We start from the raw sequence: 13638 nt of genomic DNA, 5'->3' as shown, positions 1-13638 counted from the left end.
AAGGGCAGAGTGATAGATTTAGGAAGGGAGTGGAGCATCAAAGGACTGTTAGAGATAGGGGACAAACAAGTTCATCTTAAAAGGGCTTCATTTAATTTATGAATGGAACGACTTTAATATCCACAATATAACTTATATATGAGGATTATTATAATTTTAATTTTTTGTATTATTTAATTTAATTTATAAATAACGTTAATATTGTGTTTAAATGATAACTGTCATAAAGTCATGATGTTACAAACTCCGGTCCAGTAGGTGGCGACATGCACCACAAACGTTGGTTTGTAGTCCGCCATTATACTGAAAGAAGAAGAAGAAGAAGCAGAAGAAGAAGAAGAAGAAGAAGAAGAAGAAGAAGACTCATCTCCCGGTAGCCCTCAAAGCTATTGAAGTTAGCTTAGCATGCTAGCTGGAAACAGACGGACGGGGACGGAAGTTATCAACACAGCGCTAGTCAGAGTTTAATGAGAGTAAACGGTGTTTTTAACGGAGTTTGTCTGGAGGAAACGTTTCTGTCGCTGGTGGATTGTTTCCTGGTGTCCTACGGAGCTAATGAAGTTAGCATGCTAGCAGGAAGTAGACGGACCCGAACGTAACCCAGTAACACAGCGCAGGTTAGAGTGAGAAAACCGTTTTTAACGGTTAGTTTGTCTGGAGGAAACGTTTCTGTGGTTTAGTGAAAATGTCTAAAGTCCAAATACTGAGATGTTTAGTCAACCAGCGACTAACTGCGGCTGCTGAAGAGATATTTGGTCTGTTTGAAAGAACGATAGCAGAGCACGAGGAGGAACTCTCTCGTTCTAAAGAGCAGAACGAGCGACAACAGAAACTACTGGACGCTGTTTTCAACCCTGAAGTCCGGATACAAAGAGCACGTGGGTTCTCTTTATTTCTTCTCTCAGTTCTCAAACTCTGTTCATGCTCCGGCTGATAACTTTAATGTAGTTTGGAGTGAGACTCGGTTGATTCAATGAATCTTCTTCTTCTTCTGATCTGTTCTCTCAGCTTCTATATGACTGAAAATATTTACACGTAAAGTAGAAGTTTGTTCTCTTTGTTAACATCACGTGGATTTTGACTGCGGTCAAGTCAGCAGACTAAATTTGAGTGCGCCTATATGCCGACATTCACGGTAAACGCATTCAAACGTACAGATCGGGAGCGAGCGAAGGACTTTGCAAAGATAGCGGATTCACGTGAGACAACATCCGTCCGGTTTTCAGACGAACATCCGGTTTTCCAAATAAGATGCCAACAAAGTGTATATACATATTGCTTAAATGGAAATAAGATTAAATTAATTATTTCTATGTAATTATAAAATATGTTGTCTGCATCTCGTGAGTTAAAGGAAAAATACACCTAAATTGCCCATGAAGTGTCTTTATTCTTTGATTTGAGGGTTGCTGGAAAGATATTAAAATGAATATTACCTGACTGACAGTAAATTAAGATATTTTACTCAGTACTCTGAACTGAATTTGTACCTTTTTTTTAAATGGCAAATTTCTGAAATTTTGAAGGTGCTATAAAACATTTGTTCTCAATAATTCCAGACAATGACTAATGCATATATGTTCAGGACAAAATGGCTGGCATCACAATATTTGAGGTGTTATAAAAATAGATTTTTTTAATAATTCCAGACAATGACTGATTTATGTGTTCAGCACATCGTTGACTCCTTCCATTCTAAAAATCAAAGTTTCTACTCTACCAATTAAGATATTTCAAAGTAAAAGTCCTATATTTGTCCTGAGAAATATCTAATAACTAAATATTTGAGGTGCAATAAAAACAATTTTCTCAATAATTCCAAACAATGACTGATGTATATGTGTTCAAGACATCTCTGTCCTGCCATCTTGTATTACTGTACAAATTGTTATATTTTACAAAGTAAAAGTCATACATTTGTACCGAGAAACTGGTACATTTAGTTCCACATAATTCCAGACAATGACTGATGTATATGTGTTCAAGGCATGATTGACTCCACCCATACTGAAAATCTGACATTTTTACTGTACCAATTACAGTCAACGATGTCCTGAACGCATATACATTAGCCATTTTCTGGAATTATTGAGAAAATATATTTTTACAGCACCTCAAATATTCAGTTATTAGATATTTTCTCGGTACAAATGTATGACTTTTACTTTGAAATATCTCTTAATTGGGACAGTAAACGTGTTTGATTTTTGTTTGGATGTGGTCAGAAATGTCCTGAACACATACAAATAATTCAGTCAGATATTATTAATTTAATTATCTTTCCAGCAACCCTCAAATCAAAGAATAAAGACACTTCATCCACAATTTAGTTGTATTTTCCCTTTAACTCATGAGATGCAGTTAGCATGTTTAATACTTTATGTTAATACAATTAATTTAATCTTATTTCCACATATAACATTTGTATATGCGCTGAGTTGACATCTTATTTGTTGTGTCACGTTAATCTTTCCGCTAACTTTGCAAAGTCCTTTGCTCGCTCCTGATCTGTGCCATTTGAATGCAATTACCATGAATTTCAGCATATAGGTGCACTAAAATTTAAGTGTCTGCTGACTTGACCACGGAGATCGGAGTGTCTGCTGACTTGACCTCAGTTGGATTTTGCAGCTTGTTGAATTCTAAAATGGTTCATATGTTCATGGTCACATAAGGGTTGATTCAATTATTATATTATCTGGTTCCATTGATACACTGGAACCAGATAATATAATACATAGTAATGTCTTTTGTTCCATATATTGTGTATAAACATTTCATAACATCAGACCACTTTGATAGCTTTACTTGTGTTCTAATGCAGGGATGCACCGATACCAGTATTCATGTATCGGGTCCGATGCTATGCTGATGTACTTGTGATGTACTTGTGTACTACTCTGATACCACTAAAGCAACATGACGTTAACCTCTTGTCTGTTGAGCCTAATCAGCCGCTCAGCTGCAACAATACCCAAATGCACCAACAGGTTATGTTAGGGCCGGGTGGTAATTCAACATAATAATTGATTGTCTTTAAAAGTTCGGCAAAGTTGGAAAGGTTTTCACAGATTCAGGTTTTCCGTATCAATAACTCTTTAGTGAAACATTGTTAAAACACAAACAATGCCCCTCTGTAACCGTAGTACGGTGGACAACGAGTCTATAAAGATCAATGCAGAAAAGACAAACTGCAAAAATATTCAATAGCTTCATTGTCGTGCGGTGAACTGTAACCAAATACACTTCATACATCAATAGGCTCTTCTTGGTTATACCACCATGATTATTTTTGTAAATAAATCAAATAATCTCGGGGGCAACAGCTCCAGCAGGGGACCCCAAACTTACCTTTCCCGGGCCACATCAGCCAGCTCTGACTGGGGGATCCCGAGGCGCTCCCAGGCCAGTTTGGAGATATAGTCCCTCCACCTGGTCCTGGGCCTCCCTCGGGGTCTCCTCCCAGCTGGTCGTGCCTGGAACACCTCCCTAGGGAGGAGCCCAGGTGGCATCCTTACCAGATGCCCCATCCACCTCAACTGGCTCCTTTCCATGCAAAGGAGCAGCAGCTCTACTCAGAGTCCCTCACGGATGACCGAACTTCTCACCCTATCTCTAAGGCAGATGCCAGCCACCCTCCTGAGGAAACCCATTTTGGTCGCTTCTACCCGCGATCTAATTATTTTGGTCATGACCCAGTCCACATGACCATAGGTGAGGGTAGGAACGAAGATTGCCCGGTAGATGGAGAGCTTTGTCTTGCGGCTCAGCTTTCTTTTCGTCACAACGGTGCGGTAGAGGTACTGCAATACCGCTCCAGCTGCTCCAATTCTCCGGCCAATCTCACGTTCCATTGTTCCCTCACTCACGAACAAGACCATGAGGTATTTGAACTCCCTCACTTGGGGTAAGGACTCATTCCCTACCCGGAGTGGGCAATCCACCGGTTTCCTGCTGAGAACCATGGCCTCAGATTTAGAGGTGCTGATCCTCATCCCAACCGCTTCACACTCGGCTGCGAACCGATCCAGTGAGTACTGGAGGTCACAGCCCGATGAAGACATCAGGACCACATCATCTGCAAACAGCAGCGATGCAATCCTTAGCCCACCAAACTGTAAACACTCCTCCCCACGACTACGCCCCGATATCCTGTCCATGAATACCACAAACAGGATTGATGACAAAGTGCAGCCCTGGCGGAGGCCAACCCTCACCGGAAACGAGTCCGACTTACTGCTGAGAACCCGGACATAGCTCTCGCTTTGGGCGTACAGGGATTGGATGGCCCCCAGAAGTGGCCCCCTCACCCCATAGTCCCGCATCACCTCCCACAGTATCTCCCGGGGGACCCGGCCATACGCCTTCTCCAGGTCCACAAAACACATGTAGATCAGATGGGCGTATTCCCAAGCCCCCTCCAGGATCCTTGCGAGAGTGAAGAGCTGGTTCGTTGTTCCACGGCCAGGACGGAATCCGCATTGTTCCTCTTCAATCCGAGGTTCGACTATCGGCCGAACCCTCCTTTCCAGTACCTTGGAGTAGACTTTACCAGAGGCTGGCCGGCCTCTTTCTTCAGTCGGACGGCTTCCCTGACCACCGGTGTCCACCACGGTGTTTGAGGGTTACCGCCCCTTGAGGTACCTAAGACCTTGAGACCACAGCTCACCGCCGTAGCTTTGGCAATAGAAGCTTTGAACATCGTCCATTCCTGTTCGATGCCCCCAACCTCCACAGGCATGCTAGAAAAGCTCTGCCGGAGGTGTGAGTTGAAGATCTCCCACACAGGGGCCTCCTCCAGATGTTCCCAGTTTGCCCGCACTACCTATTTGGGCTTACCAGGTCTGTCCAGAGTTTTCCCCCACTCTCTGACCCAACTCACAACCAGATGGTGATCAGTTGACAGCTCCGCCCCTCTCTTCACCCGATTGTCCAAAACATACGGCCTCAGATCCGATGATACGATCACAAAATCGATCATCGACCTTCGGCCCAGGGTGCTCTGGTACCACGTACACTTATGAACATCCTTATGCTCGAACATGGTGTTCATTATGGACAATCCATGACTAGCACAGAAGTCCAACAACAAACGACCGCTCGGATTTAGATCAGGGAGGTCGTTCCTCCCAATCACGCCTCTCCAGGTATCCCCATCGTTGCCCATGTGCACGTTGAAATCCCCCAGCAGAACTATGGAGTCCCCCACTGGAGCCCCATACAGGACTCCAGTCAGGGTCTCTAAGAAGGCCGAATACTCTGAACTGTTGTTCGGTGCATATGCACAGACAACAGTCAGAGTTCCCCCCCCCATAACCCAAAGGCGTAGGGAATGATGGCAGGAAAACAAGTGCACGTACAGGAGACTATTTGCTCAATACTAATATTTATTTGTTACGTCTCTGTGTGTGTTTACTGTTTTCCTGCAGACGTCCAGCAGCTGTTGGTGGTTAAAGAAGAGGTTCCTCCTGAGCAGCAGGAGTGGAGCTCCAGTCTGGACCAGGAGGACCCAGAGCCCCCACACATTAAAGAGGAACAGGAGGACCCAGAGCCCCCACACATTGAAGAACAGGAGGACCCAGAGCCCCCCCACATTAAAGAGGAACAGGAGGACCCAGAGCTCCCACACATTAAAGAGGAACAGGAGGACCCAGAGCCCCCACACATTAAAGAGGAACAGGAGGACCCAGAGCCCCCACACATTAAAGAGGAACAGGAGGAACTCTGGACCAGTCAGGAGGGAGAGCAGCTTCAAGGGCTGGAGGAGGCTGATGTCAAGTTCTCATTCACTCCTGTGAAGAGTGAAGATGATGAAGAGGAAGCTCAGTCGTCAGAGCTTCATCAAAGACAAACTGAACAGATGGTAACAGAAGCTGATGAAGAGGACTGTGGAGGACCAGAACCAGACAGGAACTCAGATCCAGATAGACATCAAGGACCAGATACTGATGACAAGACTGGAGACTCCTCTGACACTGTCATCAGTATTGATTGGAAGGAGACCAGAGAACCTCAGTCAGGTTTAAACTCTGTGAAATCTGATGAAGTCCTTGTCAGTGATTCAAGATGTAGTGCTGGAGAGAAACGTTTTAGATGCTCCGAGTGTGAGAAAACATTAGCCACCAGACGAACTCTGAAGAGACACATGAGAATCCACACAGGGGAGAAACCTTTCATCTGCACACTATGTGAGAAAAGTTTCACTAGAAGTGAAGAATTGAAGAAACACATGAGAAGCCACACAGGGGAGAAACCTTTCATCTGCACAGTGTGTGAGAAAAATTTTGCTAGAAGTGAAGTACTGAAGAAACACATGAGAATTCACACAGGAGAGAAACCTTTCAGTTGTTCAGTTTGTAAGAAATCTTTTAACCATTGTTCAAATTTACAGACACACATGAGAATCCACACAGGAGAGAAACCTTTCAGCTGCTCATTTTGTGATAAAAGGTTTATGCGCAACGCAGCTCTAAAGGTACACATGAAAACTCACATAGGAAAGAATCCCCTTTCGCCCTTTTACCCAATCACCCCTCCACATATCCCTTCGAGCGGTGGGCCCATAGGGCGGCGGCTCAATGTAGATTTTTCGGGTTGTTCCTGGTCGAACCATATTTCTCATGTCCCGGAAACCAGACCCCCACCACCAAGCTCCACTCCCTGGTCTGGCTCCAGAAAGGGGCCCCGGTTTCCCTTTTTTCAGGCCAGCTGCCACAACTCTTTTCTGGCAGATGGTCAGTGAATTCTTGGTCTGAGAACACAGCTCCCAGGGTCACAGGGTCACAGGGTCACACACACAGCCCTAAACCACGTTAAGTTGATTAGGTGGAAGGGTGTAATATTTAAGACATGTTTTTTACTGTTGATATAACGTTACCCAGCTTTATAGTGTTGTTTTTACTGTTAAAATAAAAGTTTTGCTGATTTAAACATCTTCTTGAGTAAAGTTATTTTCCATGTTTAGATAACAAATTGCAGAAAAAGACCAGAAGGCAATTAATGTGTTCATGCATTGACTTCTGCAAGTATGTGTTTTCCTTTGTGTAATGTTATAATTTCAGTTTTCTGTGTTTAGTCACCCAGTCCAACGCACCTTTTAACTTTACCCACTAGGTGTCGCTGTTTGTCCTCTTGTGTATTGTTTTTCATGGTTTTGAGGAAATGTGTTATTATTTAGTGTTTTCCTGGTAATTTTTGTGTCCCTTGTCTATTAATGTGCATCCTGACCTGAGAACATACTGTAATGTCAAAATAGTGTATCTGTGTGTACGAGGAACCTGGGTGTGACCCTGGATGACCAACTGTCATTCTCAGCAAACATTTCATCCGTTACACAACATCAGGAGGATTCTCCTCTTCCTCACTGACGAGACAGAACAGGTTCTCATCCAGGCTCTTGTCATCTCCCGCCTGGACTACTGCAACTCTCTACTGTCGGCCATCAGACCTCTGGAGCTTGTCCAGAAAGCTGCAGCTCGCCTGGTGTTCAATCGCCCCAAGTTCTCCCACACAACTTCCTTTCTCCGTTCTGTACACTGGCTACCTGTAAGAGCTCGCATCCAGTTTAAGACTCTGGTGCTAGAATACAGGGCAGTGAAAGGAACAGCTCCTTCCTATCTCCAGGCCACGGTCAAGCCTTACACCCCCGCCCGACCACTTCGCTCTGCTGCCTCGGGGCGATCGGTCGCCCCGTCGCTCAGAGGTCCCGGCGGCCGATCGACCCGGTCACGGCTGTTTTCTGTCCTGGCCCCACAGTGGTGGAATGAACTTCACACTGACGTCAGGACAGCGGAGTCGCTGCCCATCTTTCATCAGGCTGAAAACCCACCTCTTCATGAAGTGCTACCCTGAGCCTTCCACTCAGCACTTATTGTATTCATACTAGCTTGTTGCACTTATTGTATTCGTATTACTTTTTTTTGCACTTACTGTTTTTGTTTGTTTCTGCTCTGTACTTTGACTCTGGTTTATGCTCTTAGATGCTTGTGGAAACAAGGAGATGTACTTATGACTTCTGGTGACTAGTAGTTCTCTTGAATACCTATGTTGATGCACTTATTGTGAGTCGCTTTGGATAAAAGCGTCTGCTAAATGACTGTAATGTAATGTAATGCATTTGAAGAAAAATAATTAAATCACACGTTGCCATTTTGCATTGCTGAGGGAGCAGAGGGGCAGAAAATGATCAGAAGGCAATTCATTGGTGATATTTTGTCTTAAATAAATAAATGTTGGAAAACAATCACTTGAGTCGTCTCGTTCCATGACCTACCCACAACTGTTACATTTGGACCAGATGGAAGGTAGCTGAAGATAGGAGTAATGATATACTATTTTATTAGTTTAAGGGCTTTTATTTTGTAGGTTACCCACCAAGTTGCAGCAGAACCGGATGTTCCTCGTAGAACCTGTCTGAATGGACTTTTAGCTGTTCACCTTTTTTTTCTGGATGTTTTTCCTCTGACTCATCTCCTGAGTCTAAACCACACCCATTAATGCATTGCTGGAGGAATCCAGGGAACTGCCATTCCATGAGAGGAGAACTAAGTTAGCACTATCACACTGGATTAGAGTTCAGGGTGGACTTAACGGAAATATAGCATCGACTGTCCTGTACAATTGTTGGGAGTACTCCACATTCTCTGGTAAAAGCTTTGGATGGGACATTAACAGGAAAGTGAAACAGTTCAAATTAGACACCATACAACATAACACTCAGATAATAATCATGTAGGAGTGGGCATATACATTCCAGAATTCAACAAAGGAATTGTTAAAAGAATTTCAAACAGGTTATCAGTGTACACAGCCGAACTGACAGCAGTAATCATCAGTCTTCAGTGGGTGGAGGAGGTTAAACCAATGAATGTACTTATTTGTTCACATTCTGCAGCTGCAATACAAAGTATACAATCTGGTCAAACAGTACGAGAGGATCTTTTAACTGAAGTTTATACGTCATTACTGAACTCACAACATTTAGGAATAGATGCACATCTCTGTTGGGTACCGGCTCATGTTGGAATAGAGGGAAATTAACGAAAATTATATTTTAGAAATTTGTTTTGGGAGGTCAGAAGCAAAATCAGTAATACAGCGAAGAAATATTACATCTTGGCAAGAAATTTGGAATAATGACAATAAGGGTAGAAATTATAACAAAATTCAGACGTCAGTCAGAGTGAGAAGTGATAGAAGTAAAAGTAGAAAAGAAGACGTTACTTTCAGTAGATTAAGGTTAGGACATACAGGACTCAATGACACCTTATACATCATGAAAGAGACAGTGGGATAAATGTGAGATATGAAACTGTAAAGAAAGTGTTGAACATGTGCTGATAGAGTGGAGGAAGTTCAGCGTGGAAAGAGAAAGACTGAAGGGCAGAGTGATAGATTTAGGAAGGGAGTGGAGCATCAAAGGACTGTTAGAGATAGGGGACAAAGAAGTTCATCTTAAAAGGGCTTCATTTAATTTATGAATGGAACGACTTTAATATCCACAATATAACTTATATATGAAGATTATTATAATTTTTTTCCCCTATTTTATTTATAAATAACATTATTATTGTGTTTAAATAACTGTCATAATGTCATGTTGTTGCACACTCCGGTCCAGTAGGTGGCGGCATGCACCTTAAACGTTGGTTTGTAGTCCGCCATTATACTGAAAAAAGAAGAAGAAGAAGAAGAAGAAGAAGAAGAAGAAGAAGAAGACTCATCTCCCGGTAGACTACGAAGCTATTGAAGTTAGCTTAGCATGCTAGCTGGAAACAGACGGACGGGGACGGAAGTTATCAACACAGCGCTAGTCAGAGTTTAATGAGAGTAAACGGTGTTTTTAACGGAGTTTGTCTGGAGGAAACGTTTCTGTCGCTGGTGGATTGTTTCCTGGTGTCCTACGGAGCTAATGAAGTTAGCATGCTAGCAGGAAGTAGACGGACCCGAACGTAACCCAGTAACACAGCGCAGGTTAGAGTGAGAAAACCGTTTTTAACGGTTAGTTTGTCTGGAGGAAACGTTTCTGTGGTTTAGTGAAAATGTCTAAAGTCCAAATACTGAGATGTTTAGTCAACCAGCGACTAACTGCGGCTGCTGAAGAGATATTTGGTCTGTTTGAAAGAACGATAGCAGAGCACGAGGAGGAACTCTCTCGTTCTAAAGAGCAGAACGAGCGACAACAGAAACTACTGGACGCTGTTTTCAACCCTGAAGTCCGGATACAAAGAGCACGTGGGTTCTCTTTATTTCTTCTCTCAGTTCTCAAACTCTGTTCATGCTCCGGCTGATAACTTTAATGTAGTTTGGAGTGAGACTCGGTTGATTCAATGAATCTTCTTCTTCTTCTGATCTGTTCTCTCAGCTTCTAGATGACAGAAAATATTTCAACGTGAAGTAGAAGTTTGTTCTCTTTGTTAACATCACGTGGATTTTGACTGCGGTCAACTCAGCAGACACTTACATTTTGAGTGCGCCTATATGCCGACATTCACGGTAAACGCATTCAAACGTACAGATCGGGAGCGAGCGAAGGACTTTGCAAAGATAGCGGATTCACGTGAGACAACATCCGGTTTTCCAAATAAGATGCCATCAAAGTGTATATACATATTACATATATGGAAATAAGATTAAATTATTTTTATTCATATAATTATAAAACATGTTGCCTGCATCTTGTGAGTTAAAGGGAAAATACACCTAAATTCTCTACGGCTGACTACCAAGGTGGAGCGCTATTGGTTCAGAAACGGAGCGCAGCTATGATGCACGTCCACGGTTACGTTGTGGCTGCTTCTGAAGGTTCTGTCCACTGTTTCTACGGTGGCAGGTTTACGTACATTAGTCAACTATAACTGCCCACATGATCACATCTCAGCCGGACTGTATGCAGGATGCAGGTTCTTTGAATACTTAACAATGTTGGGTAGTACCACACTTTCTTACCACGTAAACTATTGATGACCTCATTGCTGCTGGTGCGTTGTGTCTTTACAATGTGTGTCGGCATGTCTGTTTGGTAACTGTGCACAGGGAGTGTAAGAGGGAATGATGGCAGGAAAACAAGTGTATCTACAGGAGACTGTTTGCTCAATACTAGTATTTCTTTGTCACGTCTCTGTGTGTGTTTATTGTTTTCCTGCAGACATCCAGCAGCTGTTGGTGGTTAAAGAAGAGGTTCCTCCTGAGCAGCAGGAGTGGAGCTCCAGTCTGGACCAGGAGGACCCAAAGCTCCCACACATTAAAGAGGAACAGGAGGACCCAGAGCCCCCACACATTAAAGAGGAACAGGAGGACCCAGAGCCCCCACACATTAAAGAGGAACAGGAGGACCCAGAGCCCCCACACATTAAAGAGGAACAGGAGGACCCAGAGCCCCCACACATTAAAGAGGAACAGGAGGAACTCTGGACCAGTCAGGAGGGAGAGCAGCTTCAAGGTCTGGAGGAGGCTGATGTCAAGTTCTCATTCACTCTTGTGAAGAGTGAAGATGATGAAGAGGAAGCTCAGTCCTCACAGCTTCATCAAAGACAAACTGAACAGATGGAAACAGAAGCTGATGGAGAGGACTGTGGAGGACCAGAAGCAGACAGGAACTCAGATCCAGATAGACATCAAAGACCAGGTACTGATGACAAGACTGGAGACTCTTCTGACACTGATGACAGTAATGATTGGAAGGAGACCAGAGAACCTCAGTCAGGTTTAAACTCTGTGAAACCTGATGAAGTCCTTGTCAGTGATTCAAGATGTAGTGCTGGAGAAAAACTATTTAGATGCTCTGAGTGTCAAAAAACATTTGGTAAGACAGCACATCTGATTAGACACATGAGAATCCACACAGGAGAAAAACCGTTCAGCTGCTTTGTTTGCAAGAAATCTTTTTCACGTAAACAGGGGGTACAGGAACATATGAGAATCCACACAGGAGAAAAACCTTTCAGCTGCTCAGTTTGCAAGAAATCTTTTGCACAAAAATATGCTTTACAGACACACATCAGAAGTCACACAGGGGAGAAACCTTTCAGCTGCTCAGTTTGCAAGAAATCTTTTAACCAGTTTGCAAATTTACAGACACACATGAGAATCCATACAGGAGAGAAACCTTTCAGCTGCTCAGTTTGCAAGAAATCTTTTGCACAAAAACATGCTTTACAGGGACACAGCAGAGGTCACACAGGGGAGAAACCTTTCAGCTGCTCAGTTTGCAAGAAATCTTTTGCACAAAAACATGCTTTACAGGGACACATCAGAAGTCACACAGGGGAGAAACCTTTCAGCTGCTCAGTTTGCAAGAAATCTTTTGCATATAAAAATGCTTTACAGACACACATCAGAAGTCACACAGGGGAGAAACCTTTCAGCTGCTCAGTTTGCAAGAAATCTTTTAACCAGTTTGCAAATTTACAGACACACATGAGAATCCACACAGGAGAGAAACCTTTCAGCTGCTCAGTTTGCAAGAAATCTTTTGCACAAAAAAATGCTTTACAGGGACACATCAGAGGTCACACAGGGGAGAAACCTTTCAGCTGCTCAGTTTGTGACGAAAGTTTTGCTAGAAGTGGAGATCTGAAGAGACACATGGAAACCCACACAGGAGAGAAACATTTCAGTTGCTCAGTTTGTGATAAAAGGTTTAGGCGCAACGCATCTTTAAAGGTACACATGGAAACTCACACAAGAGAGAATCCCCTTTAGCCCTTTTATCCAATCACCCCTCCACATATCCCTTGGAGCGGTGGGCCCATAGGGCGGCGGCTCAATGTAGATTTTTCTGGTTGTTCCTGGTCGAACCATATGTCTCATGTCCCGGAAACCAGACCCTCACCAGCAAGCGCCACTCCTGGGTCTGTCTCCAGAAAGGGAAAATTCTGTATCCAAGGTCCCTCGTTTGGATACAGAATTGCAGAAAAATACCAGAAGGCAATTAATGTGTTCATGCATTGACTTCTGCAAGTATGTGTTTTCCTTTGTGTTATGTTATAATTTCTGTTTTCTCTGTTTAGTCACCCAGTCCAACGCACCTTTTAACTTTACCCACCAGGTGTTGCTGTTTTTCCTCTTGTATGTATTGTTTTTAATGGTTTTGAGGAAATGTGTTGTTATGATTTAGGTTAGATGTGTTCCTGGTAGTTTTAATATCCCTTGTTTAGTAATGTGCATCCTGAGCTTAGTACATATTGTAATATCAAAAGAATGTATCTAAAAAAACAAGAGTGAAATCACACATTGACATTTAGTTATTGCTGAGGGAGCAGAGGTGCAGAAACAGATCAGAAGGCAGTTAATGGGTTGAATTTTGTCTTCTGCAGAAGTAAATAAATGTTGGAAAACAATCCATTGAGTTGTCTTTTTCCATGTCCAACCCACACCCATTACATATGAAAAAGATGGGAATAATTTATAGACTGCAGGAACTAATTCAATTTCTATATTTTTTTTAATTTTGGGGCTTTTATTTTGAAGGCTACCCACCAAGTTGCCGCAGAACCTGCCCTGCAGGTAGAAATGGGAGACGCGGCTGGATTTACGGAGAAAGCAACTGATGACAAACTACTGGGCTATTTTACAGGGACACAATGATTCCCAACCTGCAAAAGGAGTGTTGCAGGTGGTCTGGGAGAGTGGGAGGAG

The 13638-nt window shown here is 43.1% G+C and overlaps 1 protein-coding gene across 1 annotated transcript; it reads left to right on the top strand.

Moving 5' to 3' along the window:
* Positions 1 to 362: 362 nt before the first annotated feature.
* LOC137877937 (zinc finger protein 585A-like) lies at positions 363 to 13344 on the top strand. The gene is made up of 5 exons (XM_068718126.1): positions 363 to 878; positions 5430 to 6734; positions 9343 to 9446; positions 10005 to 10233; positions 11147 to 13344. The coding sequence occupies exons 1-5, from the start codon at positions 686 to 688 to the stop codon at positions 12700 to 12702; spliced, it is 3387 nt and encodes a 1128-aa protein (XP_068574227.1). The 5' UTR covers positions 363 to 685; the 3' UTR covers positions 12703 to 13344.
* Positions 13345 to 13638: the final 294 nt, after the last annotated feature.

This window comes from Cebidichthys violaceus, unplaced genomic scaffold (genome assembly GCF_023349555.1).
Source record: "Cebidichthys violaceus isolate CVI_PGR_0920_01 unplaced genomic scaffold, fCebVio1.0.p SCAF_22, whole genome shotgun sequence".
In the NCBI taxonomy this organism is placed as follows: Eukaryota; Metazoa; Chordata; class Actinopteri; order Perciformes; family Stichaeidae; genus Cebidichthys; species Cebidichthys violaceus.
This window is presented reverse-complemented; position numbering and strand designations above follow the sequence as displayed.